This window comes from Dendropsophus ebraccatus, chromosome 6, assembly GCF_027789765.1.
Source record: "Dendropsophus ebraccatus isolate aDenEbr1 chromosome 6, aDenEbr1.pat, whole genome shotgun sequence".
Classification (NCBI taxonomy): domain Eukaryota; kingdom Metazoa; phylum Chordata; class Amphibia; order Anura; family Hylidae; genus Dendropsophus; species Dendropsophus ebraccatus.
The window spans coordinates 70,810,481-70,829,940 of NC_091459.1; the positions used below are offsets into that span (position 1 = coordinate 70,810,481).

The 19,460-nt window shown below is 42.7% G+C and overlaps 1 protein-coding gene across 2 annotated transcripts in view; it reads left to right on the top strand.

Annotated features, from left to right (window-relative positions):
• Window positions 1–19,460, top strand: part of PEX5L (peroxisomal biogenesis factor 5 like) — a 222,553-nt gene that overhangs the window by 163,338 nt on the left and 39,755 nt on the right. For both annotated transcript variants that reach the window (XM_069973806.1, XM_069973807.1), the window contains 3 exons: window positions 1,307–1,516; window positions 2,594–2,717; window positions 3,150–3,249. In XM_069973806.1, the coding sequence (XP_069829907.1) occupies window positions 1,307–1,516; window positions 2,594–2,717; window positions 3,150–3,249 (434 nt within the window). The remainder of the gene's footprint in view (window positions 1–1,306; window positions 1,517–2,593; window positions 2,718–3,149; window positions 3,250–19,460) is intronic.

Consider the following 19,460-nt stretch of genomic DNA (forward strand, 5'->3'; position numbering starts at 1 on the left):
ATACATTTAAATGGTAACCCTTAGGGGGAGATTTATCAAACATGGTGTAAAGTGAAACTGGCTCAGTTGCCCCTAGCAACCAATCAGATTCCACTTTTCATTCCACAGAGGCTCTTTGGAAAATGAAAGGTGAAATCTGATTGGTTGCTAGGGACAACTGAGACAGTTTCACTTTACACCATGCTTGATAAATCTCCCCCTTAGTGTTGCTTGATCATGCTTAACACTAGTCAGTTATACCTATTACATTTTTTTATTCTATTGCTAGCATAACGCTGAAGTTTCTTTAAACATTAGAACAAAAAAAATGGTACAGGTTAACCATGTACCTTCAGCTTTGCCAAATAAAGGGCACCTGCTTAAATGCTCAAGTTTCCCCTTGATTTCAATGGGATTCTAACGGAAATGGAGAACTCAAGCATTGAAAAATGCTTGACTCGAGTACCAATGCTTAACTCAAGCATTTAAGTGCTTGCTCAACACTAGTTACTATCATTGTCACAATGACTCTATAGCCTGCTGCAAAAGCAAGTCTAATATACCAGAGTATTGCAATACAAGGCTATGGGACCTCCAGTAATTCCACATACTGCTTGCTGCAGAAGTATATCCTGTCACCGAGGCAGAATGATCTTTTTAAGTAATTTTTTCACATTTCTGAATAGGGTTTAACCTTTCAAAAGTCAAAGACTAAGTTTTGTCTGTAGGTATCATACCCCCAGCACCACAAAACTATGGAATATTGAATTGATTCTGCCCATGAAGAAACTCTATCCCATTATTGGGACAACAACATGGGTCAACTGCCCAGAACTTTACAGGTGGCAAGAGATGACAAGGAAGCCTTGATTTACTTTAGGCCCAGTATATATCCCCTAGAAAAACAGATAGGACCACAGACTGCAGATACAAAGCCCAGGCTCTCCCTTTCAAATGTGAAGAGCACTAGTTAAAGAAGCACAGTCACAAAGAAAAACTTTTGAGAAGTCAGAGAGACATGTCAAAAGTTTTGACTGGTCGGGGTCTGAGTGTTCAGACAGCTCTGTCTGTCTGACATGTTAAACCTTTTTTCTGGGGGCCAAGTACACTTTAAGCCCCAACCCACTTCCTGGTGTGTCTGACAATGACTGAGCCTAACAACAAGCAGTGGAAAACTTTTTCAGCGATAGACAACTAGTCAGTTTTAGGAATCATCTATCGAATTTTAGAGGGAAGTCAATGTAAATTAAATTTAAATTGATTGTTTAAAGAGAATTTTTTTTATTTGTAAAATTAATAGAGACATAATTGTTGAATTTGCCTCTAGTTTTATCTCCAGGACTGGATCTTCTTGATTTAAGTGAACCAATTCCACCTACTCAGAGTAAAGGGAAAAAGTCAGAAACTGTTCTAAAAGGTGAACCTTCTAAAGGACAATCCATTAAAAAGAAGGTGGATGAATCTGAACTCATTAAATCTGAGGCTGAAAGAAGCACAAAGTCTTTAAAAAATCCAGAAAAATCTTCCTTGGATTTAGGTAATAATTATTCATTCTTTCAGTACACATATAGACATCAATATATAGAAGCACATTGTAAGGTGACATATGCATAGACATTTAGGCATCTACAAACTTTTAGAACGTTTATAACGCATTCAATTTGATTCAAATTCAAACTTTGAATGCATTTTACCCTGTAACAGTTCAATATGCATATGAAAAAATGATACAGGGAGCTGGTCAGATCCATAAACCTCTGTACATATCTGGTTGTGTCACTCTCTATTCAAATGAATGGGAGGAGTAAATGCATAGCGATAGAAGCCACCAACTGGACAGAGCATGCTCAGTAAATACAGCATTGGTTCCCAGTTCTGGAGCTTGGACTGCTGTTAGTCATCCTTAGTAAGTGGTTATTTTATAGCGAGAAGCACACGTGCACACCTTACAAGTAGAAAAAGAGCCAAAGCCAGAAGTGGATCCAGCTGGATGAAGAAATATAAATATAGGTGTTATAATTCCGCCTTCCAGCTGGATTCACTTCTGGCATTGGCTCATTTTCTTTTGCAGTAAATCTGCTGCATATCTGCAATGTGTTCCTACCCTAAATCTCCAGTCATGCCCCTATTGATATGCTACAAGGTACTAAACTCTACAGATACAGAGAACTATTGGCCAGGAGTCTAGTCTGTATGCTATGTACTCCACAGTGATATGTAGGAAATTGTGTATTTCCTTTACATGAGGCATACATTTTGTAACTAAAACATGTATAAATATACAGTATTATGCAGCTATTTTGATATGTTGCTAGCTATACATTTTGACCATAAAAGGATGAGCAGGGGAATATTTGTTTTGGTGAAGTGAAGGAAGACAAGATGCCTAATTTTAGGAAGATTTTAATTTTATTTGGATTTTATTATTTTATTTGGAAGCATAGTGTTCAGTAAACGATGATGGGAAGGCTGATGGTTATTTTATAATGCACAGCATTTAGAAGCTTTTATATTAATAGTTTTTGTATATCAGGTTTTACTCTTTGACTGCTATGTAAAATAAAAGAGATTGTTTTATTTGTCTTTTGTGTGAAGATCTTTTGCTTCCTTTTAGTCCACATTCAGACACAGCTGGAGAAATGGGGTGATGGGTGTTTTCGCGGAGATAAAAGCAGTGACAGTCATCGGGCCCTGGAAAGAAAATTGTCATCCAAAGCATCTTCTAAAGAGCTCTTATGGTAAATGTGATGTCCTCTAATGCAAGGAAAAGTAATGCCTTGAAATTTTAAAATTGTAGCATTTCAATGCAAATTGGTTAAAAAAAGAAAAGATTCAAAGACAGATAAATCAGCCTTTTGTGACTTTAAAAGCAACATAGCCTTTTGAACAGTGCATTTACTAATGCATTTCATTTGATTAATTAAAAGAGCGAGAGCCTCATATCTTACAAACCATTGGCAAAAATTCTGGAATTAACACCCTTAGAGAACGATTCAATCATTTTTGCAGGGGTTTTAAAGGCAAATACAAGCCAAAAGGGTACAAAAAGAAGACATATGTCTTTCCTTTATTCTCATCATTCTATTTGAAGTTGGCTCTTGTTTTGGCAACAGAAAATTGCTTAGGGCTACACTATTTACTTTAAAATGTGTTCATGGCTCTTTTGCCAGGTCTGCAGATGGCAGATCGCAAGCCGATCCCACAAGAGACAGGAATAATGCACTGGAAACAGAACAAGCATCTGACTTTGAATTAGCACCTGCTGTAAAAGTAAGTATGACAGTCACAGATTAATGTATTAGCTGAATCTCAAATCCTCTCCCTAAAGCACATGAATAAGTTTGCATATGGGTAGGAATAATATTTGTTTTTTTCACCAACAATAATATTGGGCACATTCATGAGAATGTGATATCTTGTCAATAGAGAATATAAGGTGGCACTTACCAGTATCGGTAAAAGATTAGAGATGAGCGAACCGGGTTCGGGTTCGAGTCGATCCGAACCCGAACGTTCGGCATTTGATCAGCGGTGGCTGCTGAACTTGGATAAAGCTCTAAGGTTGTCTGGAAAACATGGATACAGCCAATGGCTATATCCATGATTTCCATATAGCCTTAGGGCTTTATCCAAGTTCAGCAGCCACCGCTAATCAAATGCCGAAAGTTCGGGTTCGGTTTGACTCGAGCATGCTCGAGGTTCGCTCATCTCTATAAAAGATGCTTTATTGGGACAGTAAAGGCATCAGCAAAGGTGCTTTCCACAAAAATTAAAGAGCGACGGCCGTTTCACATATAAAACGCTTCTTCTCGGCTCACTCATGAGAATGTGAGCCTTGCCTCCTACAGCATTGCTCTACAGATCACTTTCTCCCTTTCAGATCAAAGTTTTGATTTGATTATAAATCAGCTTAGAAAATTTCTCCTTTCCCTGTCTGTCCATAGTTTAGTGGAGGGAACGTCAACGAGGTGGGGGGCTGCCACTTAGGGCAGCACGTCGGAGTAAGTAGGGACAGGGGCTGTCAAAGCAGGGACGCACTATTCCTTCTTAACAGTAATAGGAGGTCAAATGTTCCTGGATTAAATATATACACAAAGGTTCACGGCAGAGGGACTTAATCACCCTAATTCACAGTATAGCTTACTAATTAGTTACAGCTATGTGTGTCACTCTACTCGAATACCAGAAAAACCCACCATAAAGATGAATACAAAAACAACCATGGGCATAGATTCTGAATCACTGCAAAATTTATTTATCACAATTATAATAATAACATGATAGAGATTTCATATAAAATATCATTAAAAAGTATTTAAAAAAACAACCAGGTACCATACATATAAAATAGACAACAACATAGGATAGATGGGTGATCAGAAATAAAAGATAGTAAACCCCACTGGTGTGTCCTCCCTCAGAGTAAACCTGCTATTCCAGCAATCGTATGGCTCAAGACACACATAAGTAATCATAAACCGTAATACCACTCACCCATCTGTCCTATGAGGGTCACAGCTGTCCCTACGTACGTTTCACCGCAACCGGGCTTCTTCAGGGAACTGTCCCCCTAACTCCCCCTCTTCCTTATATACATACCGGGCCTCATTATGGAGTCGCCCCGCTTCCGGGCTTGTCGGCGCGCCGGACCGGAAGCGAAGACCACGTCACTTCCGGGTTAGCAGCTCACCCCACGTACGCACGGCCGCGACGTGTGACGTCACGGACATGCGCACTAGGAGTACTGAGGCCACCCGGAAGTGACCGCAGCGTCAGCAACCGGCCGGGCGCGCACACCCATCAAACACATCAAAAACCGCAAGTGCAAAAAACGCATAAAGTGAAGTGCGTTTTTTGCACTTGCGGTTTTTGATGTGTTTTTTTATGCCGCATTTGCTTTTTGTCTTACAATATTATTTTTATATTGCAGTATAGCACCAGTCACTTTTTATGCAATATATATAAATTGAGAGTATTTTTTGTATAATAATCATTGGTTACACTCAGCACTAGTCACTTTATGTATATTTATTAATATCATGTATTTATGACTTAATCACTATATATGATGAATTGGTATATTTATGTTGTATGTTATGATACTATTTATGAGGAGTGTGTTAGGGGATGTGAATAACTACTGCTTGCATTGCTAAAATGTGTTCCATACCCCTGTTATTCTTATCACCGCTGTCCCAGCTATGCTAGAGTTAAAAATGGGAAGTCACCGCAGATGGGTGTGCGCGCCCGGCCGGTTGCTGACGCTGCGGTCACTTCCGGGTGGCCTCAGTACTCCTAGTGCGCATGTCCGTGACGTCACACGTCGCGGCCGTGCGTACGTGGGGTGAGCTGCTAACCCGGAAGTGACGCGGTCTTCGCTTCCGGTCCGGCGCGCTGACAAGCCCCGAAGCGGGGCGACTCCATAATGAGGCCCGATATGTATATAAGGAAGAGGGGGAGTTAGGGGGACAGTTCCCTGAAGAAGGACGGTTGCGGTGAAACGTACGTAGGGACAGCTGTGACCCTCATAGGACAGATGGGTGAGTGGTATTACGGTTTATGATTACTTATGTGTGTCTTGAGCCATACGATTGCTGGAATAGCAGGTTTACTCTGAGGGAGGACACACCAGTGGGGTTTACTATCTTTTATTTCTGATCACCCATCTATCCTATGTTGTTGTCTATTTTATATGTATGGTACCTGGTTGTTTTTGAAATACTTTTTAATGATATTTTATATGAAATCTCTATCATGTTATTATTATAATTGTGATAAATACATTTTGCAGTGATTCAGAATCTATGCCCATGGTTGTTTTTGTATTCATCTGGATTAAATGGAGCAGCAGCATGCATGCTCACCCAGCCTTTCATTAACTTTCTATGATACTTTCGAACATACTACGGTCAGTGCTTGGCAAGGTCTGTGAGTCTGTGCTGTGAGGTCTGTGAGTACTGTGTTGGAAAAGACTTCAGAAGAGAAGGATTTAGGGGTAGTGATATCTGACAGCCTTAAAATGAGTCACCAGTGCAACCAGGCGGTGGGGAAAGCAACAGTGACTCAAATAGCCAACCGTTACAACCAAGGTAGGCAGAAGAGCATCTCTGAACGCACAGTACGTTGAACTTTGAGGCAGATGGGCTACAGCAGCAGAAGACCACCCGTTACTAGCATGGTGTACCTAATAAAGTGGCCGGTGAGTGTATGTGTTCTGTAGGGGTGAATGCATATAGATAACGGCAAAACTGTGCAGAATCCATAGTAATTTTATTTCGGAAAGATGAAAAGCTACAGGTGGGCTACGTATTAATGCAAAAATCATTTTGGGGGGAATACCCCTTAAAGGATTTGAATCTGTATAGTCTGGAGGAAAGAAGAGAAAGGGGGGACATGATTGAAACCTTTAAGTATGTTAAGGGACTAAATAAGGTTCAAGAGGGGAGTGTTTTTAGTAAAAAACTGAGCTCAAGAACAAGAGGACACAGTGAGAGATTAGTTGGGGGAAACATCAGAAGCAATGTGAGAAAATATTATTTTACTGAAAGAGTAGTAGATACCTGGAACAAACTTCCAGCAGAGGTGGCTGGTAAATCTACAATAACAGAATTTAAACACGCCTGGGATAAACATATATCTATCCTAAGATAATAAGAAAGAAAATACTAAAAGGGCAGACTAGATGGACCCAGTGGTCTTTTTTCTGAAGACATTCTTCTATGTTTCTATGTTTCTAGACCAATAGCTTCAGTTCCAGTAATAATTTGACCTTGTATGGTCCTCACACCAACTTTCATTACCTAAGTTTAAATTCAGCTTAAAATGAAGTCCTATGAAAGTAGAAAAAAGGCATCTGCATGGTCATGGCCTGGCTGATTGGTTGCCCACTCAGACAGTCTGTGACAGGGGATGTGTGGCCCCAGTCACTGATTGGCTCAGCAGGCAATTGATCAGTCAGGTACATGACATTGCTGCTGGAAGAGCTGTAGGCCGTCAGCGGCTGTCAACTGGACCCGGCAGCAGGAGAGTTTACTTTGTTTATTATGTTCCCGCACCCCCCTGCCTTTCTGCTTTTTTTTATTTTATAACACTTTTTTAAGTTGATGTTTTAGCTATGTCTAAAATATTAGAACATATAAAATGAGCTTAAAGTTGTGCATCCATATATTTTAACTACTCTAAATGCCTCCCAAATTATAGTGATTATAAAAAGAAAAAATTATGGAAAAGAGAGGTTTTCAGGTTCTATTTGCGTGTTCATTGTCGCGGTTGCAGTTCTCATCCTACATATATGCAGTGATTCGCCAGTTGCATCTTTTCGCAGCTCAGTCATGGAATGTGACAGGTTAATAGCGGGCCAGTCTTGACAAGTAAGAAACACCTAGCGTGAATATAGAATGGCAGTTGTCGAGACAACACAATCAGCCTCCTGTCGTGTAAAATAGTAGATGAGTGTCTGACATCTCTATTGCTGATTCTGTACTTCAGAAGTTCTACCAAATTAGAATTTGAATGTAATGGATTTTATGCTTCCCGTGGCTCCTCATTTGGAAATGACATTGTTTATATGAGCTGCATAAAATGCCAAGTTTATGTCCCAGTCCCACATTATTTGAACTTCTTTAAAAATACATCTTTTGAATAGTTTTAGTACATGAACGTATCTGCAGGTAATAATCATTCTGAGAAATAGCTGTGTATCATTGTTAGCGGATAATGCTTATGAGTACTAAAGGAAAAGACATCACATAAAAATCATAAAAATACACATGCAGGTAATTTGTTTACACGTCTCCTATAACAGCAGTAATTGCTATTTGCTTCTTGCTGTACGTTATTACAATAAAGATTGCATTTAGGTGTTAGCAAAGTTTTTCATATTAATAAGTAAAAAATATACAGTAATTTAGTGATAAAATGCAGTTTCAAGTAAATTAAAGGAGTTTTCCAGACAAAAATATCAATGTATTATTAGGATATGTCTGCTTAGTGGGGGTCCAGCACTTACTGCTCATCACTAGAGCACTAGTGGATATACATGCAGTTGGGCCAGGCAGTAAAGTATAGCAATTCAGAAGTGAATTCTAGTATGTGCCTTGGACTCTCCAATCTGATGCATTTGACTGCATGATTATTGCTGTATTCCTTTCTCTGCTGGATAATAATGCTTGTAGATCACCTTTGACTTTGTGGCTATTGCTATGGCACTGTTATTTGGCAATTGTATGGCTCTGTTACTTATTTAATATGCTGTGATAATATTCAGTTACTATTTGCCAGTAATATTTGTCAGGATTAATTATTATTATTATTAATAATAATAATAATAATAATGCATTTATTCGTAGAGCACCAGCTGATTCTGCAGCACTTTACATAGATTGTCAATTTAGTCCCCTGTTCCCATTAGGGCTCATAATCTGAATTCACCTTTCTGTATGTTTAGGGTGTGGGAGGAAATCAGAGTACTGGGAGGAAACCCACCCAAACACGGAGAGAACATACAAACTCTTTGCAGATGTTGCCCTTGGTGGGATTTGAACCCAGTGCTGCACGGCTACAGTGCAAACCACTGAGCCACCCTACTTCCCATGTGTATGGTATTATGGTGATATTTTCTCATTTTTCAATCAGTATATTATAAAACTAATGATAGTATTATGTAGTCCCTGTAGAGTAGTCTCACCCAGCTCCTACCAACAGTCTAGTCTGATGTGTAACCAGAGGCTTCACTATGGATTTGCTGCTTCAGGCTGCAGCTCTGCTCCTTTGATGCTCACTGGCATCAGGTTGGTAATGCAACCAGCAGCCATAAAAAAATGTCAGGATTTGTGGCCTATTTCAAGTGGAATAATTCTGCCATGCTTTGCCTGATAATTGAAGCACATATGTGCTGTACCTGTGGCATACATGCGGTACCAAGTTAGTTTATGGTGGAGAACCTCTCTGGGGTTCTGTAGATGTTCTTTGGGTACACTGGTGCACGCCAGAACATGCTAGTAAGTTAACTTGGGACCCGTATGGGTGATGATAATCTCTGTACACTGCTGTATAAATAAAGAAATTATTATTATATTATTATTAGCAACTAACATAATTATGAATGTAATAGACTAGAATTTAGCTCATAACTCAAGATAATTATGTAATTATCGGACATATTTACAAAGCTACTCAACATTTTATACAAATCATATCTATATAATAACCCCATCAAACGGAAAAATTCTATAGTCAAGTGTTAAAAACCATCCCTGCTTTGTTTTTTTTTGGCGATAGCAAGCCCAATTACTGTGGTTCCTTGGTGTACGAGCATAACTCATTCCGGGAACATGCTTGTAATCAGAATCTACTCTTAAACCAAACCAAATTTTCCCATAAGAAATCATTAAAATGCAGACAATTGGTTCCACACTCCAAAAATGTAGATCAGATGAAACAAAAAATGAAAAACAGCTGAATATGTGATATTATAAGTTACTGTGCAGTATAGCAATCAGCATGTGGTGTATAATGTATAGTAACTGCATACAGGCTCGGACTGGACCACCAGGGGACCGGGGGATCCCCCGGTGGGCCCGCCCCCCTTTGAAGGGCCCTGTGCTGGAGGTGGGCCTCCTGTTAAGCCTCTCCCTATAGTCGGGAGATCAGGGGGCCCTCAGCTGCCTTCCATGGTCCTCTAGTGATAAAAGAATGGCAGCAGGGCCCCTTCTTTCACTCCACTACTGTAAAGTCATGGGCCCCCCTCCCCCTCCCCCTGCACTGTAAGTGGTATGGTCCGGTCCTAATCTGCTCCCGGTTTGGCTCTCTTCCTGCCTGTCACTAGAGGCTCCCTCTGTCCTCACTGTAAACAAACCCTCACATGTGGCAGCAGGAAGAGGCAGAAAGCTGCACAGAGAAGCAGCAGCAGGGCCCCCTCCATCCCTCCTGCAGTCATGTCTCCCCCCTCCTGCTGTATGTGCTGTCGGTGCCGGGGAGAAGGGGGAGAGGCTGCAGGCTGCACAGAAGAAAAGGTATAGATGGAGACTAATGGAGGCCCTGGAGCTTCCTGCATATAGTCAGTGTGAGTTTCTGTATATTTGTGTATCCTTGTCATCTGTGTGTGTGTAGTGTGGCTATCTGTGTGTGTCTGTGTAGTGTGGCTATCTGTGTGTGTCTGTGTAGTGTAGCTATCTGTGTGTGTCTGTGTAGTGTGGCTATCTGTGTGTGTAGTGTGGCTATCTGTGTGTATGTATTGTGGCTATCTGTGTGTGTCTGTGTACTGTGGCTATCTGCGTGTGTCTGTGTAGTGTGGCTATCTGTATGTCTGTGTAGTGTGGCTATCTGTGTATGTGTGTGTCTGTGTGTTTGTGTCTGTGTAGTGTGGCTATCTGTGTGTGTGTCTGTGTAGTGTGGCTATATGTGTGTGTGTGTGTGTGTGTGTGTGTGTGCACATCTATTATGTATATAGTGTATATTATATAATGTAGTTCTATGGATGTTTATAGAGAGACAGAAATTGCCGGCTCTCTAGAAGTTTTTCATAGAGTGCATGTAGACTGTACAGATAAGCGTATAGACTGTATGTAGCCCCCTTGAAGTGTGTGTCTGTGTGTGTATGATTAGATGTATGTATGTAAGGTGTGTATCTGTGTGTGTAGTGTTTGTATGATTAGATGTATGTATGTAAGGTGTGTGTATCTGTGTGTATCTCAGTATGTGTGCATGTGTACAATGTCAGATTATTCCTTAATCCGAATGTACTATCAGATGTACAAAAATAGTACACTGTACTAACATGAAAGGTTTGTCATCGGTTATGTACAGTATATGTATGTAGGGGGGGCCCCTAGAATCAATTTCCCTGGTGGGCCCAGGGACCCCAGTCCAACACTGACTGCATACACCTGAAAAACAGCAGCAGCTTGTAGATACAGGATGAAACTGCAGATCCCCCTAATACAGTAGCATAGTACAACAGGCTAGAATAGAGAAGCAGAGTTGCTGTCAGAGGTCTGTGTGGTCCCATGAGAGCAATAGGGAAGGGGTGTGTGCTTAACATGGACTAATCAGAAAGTTAGAATCACACTGCTGTGCTACAGGACAGTGACAGAAACTTCTCTATACAGCATTGTGAATGGCTGAGTGTGAGTGCAGGCAGATCACATCAGCAGTGTGTATAGTTGAGTGTGAGTGCAGGCATATTAAAGCAGGAATAGAGAGGATGGGAAACACAAGGGCTGACAGAGACTGCAGGGAGTATGAAGGAATGAGCAGGGCAGATATGGGCATATAAATGCAACACTCTCTGTCCGGGGAGAGAGGGGTTACAGCTATGGAGAGATTACCTCCACAGTCCTGTCCCCTGATGCAAGCCCCAGCCTGAAGTGGATTTGCTATGATTTGGAAGGTGAGGGAGACTTCCTGGGTCAGAGTACAGTGCTGAAGACCACGCTATCACTCCCACCCAGTGCAGGGAGCTCTTAAACCAAAGCAATGCTCTAAAACCAAGTTACAATTTTGAAAAACTATGAGCTCTTCTTGTAAAACACTCTTATTCCAAGTTACTCTTAAACCAAGGTACTACTGTACTAGAGACAGAGAGCTTTTAACTTATATACTATATTATCCAACTGGGGTTTAGTGGGGGCAAAAATGTGGGGGGAACAAAAGTGACACAAGTGGCAAGCAAATATTTACCATTAGAGATGAGCAAATCACTCAGAAATTCGTTTCACAAAGTTTGTGAATATTCGTACGAATTCGCGAATATTCGCGAATTACATATTACCGAATTTCATTTAAAACAGTTAAAGTGACACTGTCACCCCCTTTGTGCATTCTGACATCTCTACACAGGTGTAAAGGGTAAATTTAGCGTTTTTCATACCTTATTTCATATGATACGTCATGGTGTTTGTTCAAGTAAAAAGTGTCCTTTTATCAACTGCAGATTGTATTAAGTGGGCGTGGCCTCACGGCATTAGCGCCACTTAGCCCCGCCCACAACAGCAACGTTGGCCCCGCTCCCTCGCCACCCATTGGAACAGGCTGGCCGAAAGGTCTAGACCCCACCCCCTTTACGCCGGCCTATCAATGGGTGTCAAGGGGGCGGTGCCAACGGTGCCATTGGGGGGTGGGGCTATGTGGCGCTAATGCCGCAAGGCCACGCCCACTTAATACAATCTGCAGTTGATAAAAGGACACTTTTTACTTGAACAAACACCATGACGTATGATATAAAATAAGGTATGAAAAACGCTAAATTTACCCTTTACACCTGTGTAGAGATGTCAGAATGCACAAAGGGGGTGACAGTATCACTTTAAACTATAGTAGCTACAATAGTGGGACTATTAAAAAGGGCAAATTTTACATCCCATGTTGCTGTGACAGTGTGGACATCAGTGGATCAGTGGTGTAAACTCATTTTTGTCCCAGGACAGCAGTGGACATTGCTAAATTAGTGGCGTCAAATGACGCCTGAAGAACATTGGTTGATCAGGTTCAAGGGCATCAAATTCAATGGTCTTCATGGGCATCATTGGACGCCAGTGGATCAGTGGAATAAAATGAGTCTCTCACAGGACAGCATTAAACATTGTAAAGCGAAAGCCCCATCAGTGGCAATGTCTAAGCCCTAGAGGTGTCAGGAATGTGACTTTGCGCTCCTCGGTCCGTGCTGGGCGACTGAGGAAGCGCTGAGCCTATGTTTTTTTTTATTTGCAGTATCTGTCTGAATGCTGTCTTAGCTTCCCAGCCACACCAGCATTGCCTGTTACACTCTGGCAGTGCTGGGGTTAATCCTTCTTTAGGCCTGTCCAGCTCAGCTGGGTGCTAGGATCAGGGCTGATCCAATCAGCTGCCGGAACCAGTCCCTGATCCCAGACAAATATCAGCTAGCAACTAATTTCCCTGCTGGCTATTGAGTTATACTCTGCTACAGCTTTTACCTCTGCTATTGTCTGTGTATTTCTGACCTTTGGCTTTGTTTCCTGACTTCCCTGTTTTGCCGCCTGTCCTGAAATTACCGCCTGACTTTGACTACTCTTTTGGAACTTGATTTTGTACTTTTGCCGCCCGACGTTCCTGACCCAGATTGTCTACTCTGGCTTATTGTGTTTGTTTTGTCTGTCCTGTTCTGTGTTTATCCCTGTCTGTTCTGTCCTGTCCTTTATCAGTGTAGAGACTGCCGTTGTGCTTGTCCGCGGCTGTTTAGGGCCGTTGAGGCAAGTAGGTAAGGACAGAAGGTGGGTTCTAGTGGCTAGGGCTCACTGTCTTGTCCTGTTCCCTACCTCGGTCCGGCGCTTCTTCAGGAGATCTCTCACTCCTGGGAAGGAGCGGAGGAACCTATGCACAATGAGGTGAAGGTAGTCTCTGGGTGAAGGTAGAACACTGGAATGGGCAGTCCATGGCAGATGTGTGTCTTTTTAACACACTAAACCCCAACAAAACATAACCCCCTGTGGCATGGTGTGGCTGTAAGAGGCAGTACTGTGCCTCTGGAGTGGGAACAGGGGTTCAGGTGGAGCTCCTGGTCCATATACTCCACTCCAGCCTAAGAGCTGATGAGGCTCTGAAACCCATCTGGTGGAGCTCTATTAGAGACTTTAGAGCTTCCCAGGTAATGGCTCCCAGGGTGGGAGAACACAGACAGTGCTAGCCCTGTGGAAGCTGCAGCCAAGGAGTCTTGGCGAGACCAGTGGATCTGGTAGTGTTGAGCAGTGGGCTCAGAAGCGACAGCTAGGGAAGCTGTGTAGTACAGTCAGTGGCTTGACGGCCTAGGTTTTACTTTATTATAGTGCTTGAAAAGCACTATACTGTAATCCGTATTCCTTTTCTTCTTCTTCCGTTTCCTCTTCTTCTTCTTCCAGCTATTTTTCTGCGCGTAATACAGCCTGAACCGCTTTGCACACACACTCCGTTCAAACTGTGTTTTGAAGCCATCGGCGGTGTGAGGTGTGCTATCTATTATCCTATTGTCCTTTTATATATTGTCCTATTATATATTGTCCTTTTAAGAGCGACCTGGGTCCCTTTAAGAGCAAAATAGGTCCCTTTAAGAGCGAAATAGGTCCCTTTAAGAGCGAAATGGGCCCCATTAAGAGCGACCTGGGTCCCTTTAAGAGCAAAATATGTCCCTTTAAGAGCAAAATAGGTCCCTTTAAGAGCGAAATTGGTCCCTTTAAGAGCTAAATAGGTCCCTTTAAGAGCTAAATTGGTCCCTTTAAGAGCTAAATAGGTCCCTTTAAGAGCGAAATGGGCCCCTTTAAGAGCGACCTGGGTCCCTTTAAGAGCAAAATATGTCCCTTTAAGAGTGAAATATGTCCCTTTAAGAGCAAAATGGGTCTCTTTAAGAGCGACCTGGGTCCCTTTAAGAGCAAAATATGTCCCTTTAAGAGCAAAATGGGTCTCTTTAAGAGCGACCTGGGTCCCTTTAAGAGCAACCTGGGTCCCTTTAAGAGCGATCTGGGTCCCTTTAAGAGCAAAATATGTCCCTTTAAGAGCAAAATATGTCCCTTTAAGAGCAAAATATGTCCCTTTTAGAGCAAAATGGGTCTCTTTAAGAACGACCTGGGTCCCTTTAAGAGCGAAATATGTCCCTTTAATAGCAAAATGGGTCTATTTAAGAGCGACCTGGGTCCCTTTAAGAGCGACCTGGGTCCCTTTAAGAGCGACCTAGGTCCCTTTAAGAGCGAAATGGGTCCCTATAAGAGCGACGTAGCAACCTGGGTCCCTTTAAGAGCGAAATATGTTCCTTTTAAGAGCAAAATGGGTCCTTTTAAGAGCGACCTGGGTCCCTTTAAGAGCGACCTGGGTCCCTTTAAGAGCAAAATAGGTCCCTTTAAGAGCGAAATTGGTCCCTTTAAGAGCGAAATAGGTCCCTTTAAGAGCGAAATGGGCCCCATTAAGAGCGACCTGGGTCCCTTTAAGAGCAAAATATGTCCCTTTAATAGCAAAATGGGTCTATTTAAGAGCGACCTGGGTCCCTTTAAGAGCGACCTGGGTCCCTTTAAGAGCGACCTAGGTCCCTTTAAGAGCGAAATGGGTCCCTATAAGAGCGACGTAGCAACCTGGGTCCCTTTAAGAGCGAAATATGTTCCTTTTAAGAGCAAAATGGGTCCTTTTAAGAGCGACCTGGGTCCCTTTAAGAGCTATCTGGGTCCCTTTAAGAGTGAACTGGATCTCTTTAAGAGCAACCTGGGTCCCTTAAAGACCAACCTGGGTCCCTTAAAGACCAACCTGGGTCCCTTTAAGAGAGACCTGGGTCCCTTTAAGAGCAAAATCGGTCCCTTTAAAAGCGAAATGGGTCCTTTTAAGAGCGACCTGGGTCCCTTTAAGAGAGACCTGGGTCCCTTTAAGAGCAAAATCGGTCCCTTTAAAAGCGAAATGGGTCCTTTTAAGAGCGACCTGGGTCCCTTTAAGAGCAAAATAGGTCCCTTTAAGAGCGAAATTGGTCCCTTTAAGAGCGAAATAGGTCCCTTTAAGAGCGAAATGGGCCCCATTAAGAGCGACCTGGGTCCCTTTAAGAGCAAAATATGTCCCTTTAAGAGCAAAATATGTCCCTTTAAGAGTGAAATATGTCCCTTTAAGAGCACACTGGGTCTCTTTAAGAGCGACCTGGGTCCCTTTAGGAGCGAAATATGTCCCTTTAAGAGCTAAATGGGTCTCTTTAAGAGCAACCTGGGTCCCTTTAAGAGCAAAATATGTCCCTTTAAGAGCAAAATGGGTCCCTTTAAGAGCGACCTGGGTCCCTTTAAGAGCGACCTGGGTCCCTTTAAGAGCGATCTGGGTCCCTTTAAGAGGAAAATATGTCCCTTTAAGAGCGAAATATGTCCCTTTTAGAGCAAAATGGGTCTCTTTAAGAACGACCTGGGTCCCTTTAAGAGCGAAATATGTCCCTTTAATAGCAAAATGGGTCTATTTAAGAGCGACCTGGGTCCCTTTAATAGCAAAATGGGTCTCTTTAAGAGCAACCTGGGTCCCTTTAAGAGCAAAATATGTCCTTTTAAGAGCAAAATATGTCCCTTTAAGAGTGAAATATGTCCCTTTAAGAGCAAAATGGGTCTCTTTAAGAGCGACCTGGGTCCCTTTAGGAGCGAAATATGTCCCTTTAAGAGCAAAATGGGTCTCTTTAAGAGCAACCTGGGTCCCTTTAAGAGCAAAATATGTCCCTTTAGGAGCAAAATGGGTCCCTTTAAGAGCGACCTGGGTCCCTTTAAGAGCGACCTGGGTCCCTTTAAGAGCGATCTGGGTCCCTTTAAGAGGAAAATATGTCCCTTTAAGAGCAAAATATGTCCCTTTTAGAGCAAAATGGGTCTCTTTAAGAACGACCTGGGTCCCTTTAAGAGCGAAATATGTCCCTTTAATAGCAAAATGGGTCTCTTTAAGAGCGACCTGGGTCCCTTTAATAGCAAAATGGGTCTCTTTAAGAGCAACCTGGGTCCCTTTAAGAGCGAAATATGTCCCTTTAAGAGCAAAATGGGTCTCTTTAAGAGCGACCTGGGTCCCTTTAAGAGCGAAATATGTCCCTTTAAGAGCAAAATGGGTCTCTTTAAGAGCGACCTGGGTCCCTTTAAGAGCGAAATATGTCCCTTTAAGAGCAAAATGGGTCTCTTTAAGAGCGACCTGGGTCCATTTAAGAGCGACCTGGGTCCCTTTAAGAGCGACCTGGGTCCCTTTAAGAGCGACCTGGGTCCCTTTAAGAGCGATCTGGGTCCCTTTAAGAGCAAAATATGTCCCTTTAAGAGCAAAATATGTCCCTTTAAGAGCGAAATATGTCCCTTTAAGAGCAAAATGGGTCTGTTTAAGAACGACCTGGGTCCCTTTAAGAGCGAAATATGTCCCTTTAATAGCAAAATGGGTCTCTTTAAGAGCGACCTGGGTCCCTTTAATAGCAAAATGGGTCTCTTTAAGAGCAACCTGGGTCCCTTTAAGAGCAAAATATGTCCCTTTAAGAGCAAAATATGTCCCTTTAAGAGTGAAATATGTCCCTTTAAGAGCAAAATGGGTCTCTTTAAGAGCGACCTGGGTCCCTTTAGGAGCGAAATATGTCCCTTTAAGAGCAAAATGGGTCTCTTTAAGAGCAACCTGGGTCCCTTTAAGAGCAAAATATGTCCCTTTAAGAGTGAAATATGTCCCTTTAAAAGCAAAATGGGTCTCTTTAAGAGCGACCTGGGTCCCTTTAGGAGCGAAATATGTCCCTTTAAGAGCAAAATGGGTCTCTTTAAGAGCAACCTGGGTCCCTTTAAGAGCAAAATATGTCCCTTTAAGAGCAAAATGGGTCCCTTTAAGAGCGACCTGGGTCCCTTTAAGAGCAAAATATGTCCCTTTAAGAGGAAAATATGTCCCTTTAAGAGCGAAATATGTCCCTTTTAGAGCAAAATGGGTCTCTTTAAGAACGACCTGGGTTCTTTAAGAGCGAAATATGTCCCTTTAATAGCAAAATGGGTCTCTTTAAGAGCGACCTGGGTCCCTTTAATAGCAAAATGGGTCTCTTTAAGAGCGACCTGGGTCCCTTTAAGAGCGAAATATGTCCCTTTAAGAGCAAAATGGGTCTCTTTAAGAGCGACCTGGGTCCCTTTAATAGCAAAATGGGTCTCTTTAAGAGCGACCTGGGTCCCTTTAAGAGCGAAATATGTCCCTTTAAGAGCGAAATGGGCCCCATTAAGAGCGACCTGGGTCCCTTTAAGAGCGAAATATGTCCCTTTAAGAGCAAAATGGGTCTCTTTAAGAGCGACCTGGGTCCATTTAAGAGCGACCTGGGTCCCATTAAGAGCGACCTGGGTCCCTTTAAGAGCGACCTAGGTCCCTTTAAGAGCGATCTGGGTCCCTTTAAGAGCAAAATATGTCCCTTTAAGAGCAAAATATGTCCCTTTAAGAGCTAAATATGTCCCTTTAAGAGCAAAATGGGTCTGTTTATGAGCGACCTGGGTCCCTTTAAGAGCGAAATATGTCCCTTTAATAGCAAAATGGGTCTCTTTAAGAGCGACCTGTGTCCCTTTAAGAGGGAAATGTGTCCCTTTAGGAGCAAAATGGGTCTCCTTAAGAGCGACCTGGGTCCCTTTAAGAGCGATCTGGGTCCCTGTAAGAGCAAAATATGTCCCTTTAAGAGCAAAATGTGTCCCTTTAAGAGCGAAATTGGTCCCTTTAAGAGCAAAATGGGTCCTTTTAAGAGCGACCTTGGTCCCTTTAAGAGCGACCTGGGTCCCTTTAAGAGCGAAACGGGTCCCTTTAAGCGTGAAATTGGTCCCTTTAAGAGCGACCTGGGTCCCTTTAAGAGCAAACTGGGTTAATTTAAGAGCGAACTGGGTCCCTTTAAGTGCGATCTGGGTCCCTTTGAGAGCGACCTGGGTCCCTTTAAGTGCAAAATTGGTCCTTTTAAGAGCGACCTGGGTCCCTTTAAGAGCGAAATGGGTCCCTTTAAGCATGAAATTGGTCCCTTTAAGAGCGACCTGGGTCCCTTTAAGAGCAAAATGGGTCCTTTTAAGAGCGACCTTGGTCCCTTTAAGAGAGACCTGGGTCCCTTTAAGAGCGAAACGGGTCCCTTTAAGCGTGAAATTGGTCCCTTTAAGAGCGACCTGGGTCCCTTTAAGAGCGAACTGGGTTGATTTAAGAGCGAACTGGGTCCCTTTAAGTGCGATCTGGGTCCCTTTAAGAGCGACCTGGGTCCCTTTAAGTGCAAAATGGGTCCTTTTAAGAGCCACCTGGGTCCCTTTTAGAGCGAAATAGGTCCCTTTAAGCGTGAAATTGGTCCCTTTAAGAGCGACCTGGGTCCCTTTAAGAGCAAAAATGAGTCCCTTTAAGAGCAAAATGGGTCCCTTTAAGAGCAAAATGGGTCCCTTTAAGAGTGAAATATGTCCGTTTAAGAGCAAAATGGGTCCCTTTAAGAGCGACCTGGGTAACTTTAAGAGCAAAATATGTCCCTTTAAGAGCAAAATGGGTCCCCTTAAAAGGGACCTGGGTTCCATTAAGAGCGAAATATGTCCCTTTAAGAGCAAAATATGTCCCTTTAAGAGCGACCTGGGTCCCTTTAAGAGCGACCTGGGTCCCTTTAAGAGCGAAATATGTCCCTTTAAGTCGAAATGGGTCCCTTTAAGAGCAAAATATGTCCCTTTAAGAGCAAAATGGGTAACTTTAAGAGCGACCTGGGTCCTTTTAAGAGCGAAATGGGTCACTTTAAGCGTGAAATTGGTCCCTTTAAGAGTGAAATTGGTCCCTTTAAGAGCGACCTGGGTCCCTTTAAGAGAAAAATGGGTCCCTTTAAGAGCGACCTGGGTCCCTTTAAGAGCTAAATATGTCCCTTTAAGAGCAAAATGGGTCCCCTTAAAAGGGACCTGGGTCCCTTTAAGATCGACCTGGGTCCTTTAAGAGCGACCTGGGTCCCTTTAAGAGCGACCTGGGTCTCTTTAAGAGCGACCTGGGTCCCTTTAAGAGCGACCTGGGTACCTTTAAGAGTGACCTGGGTCCCTTTAAGAGCAAAATATGTCCCTTTAAAGGAG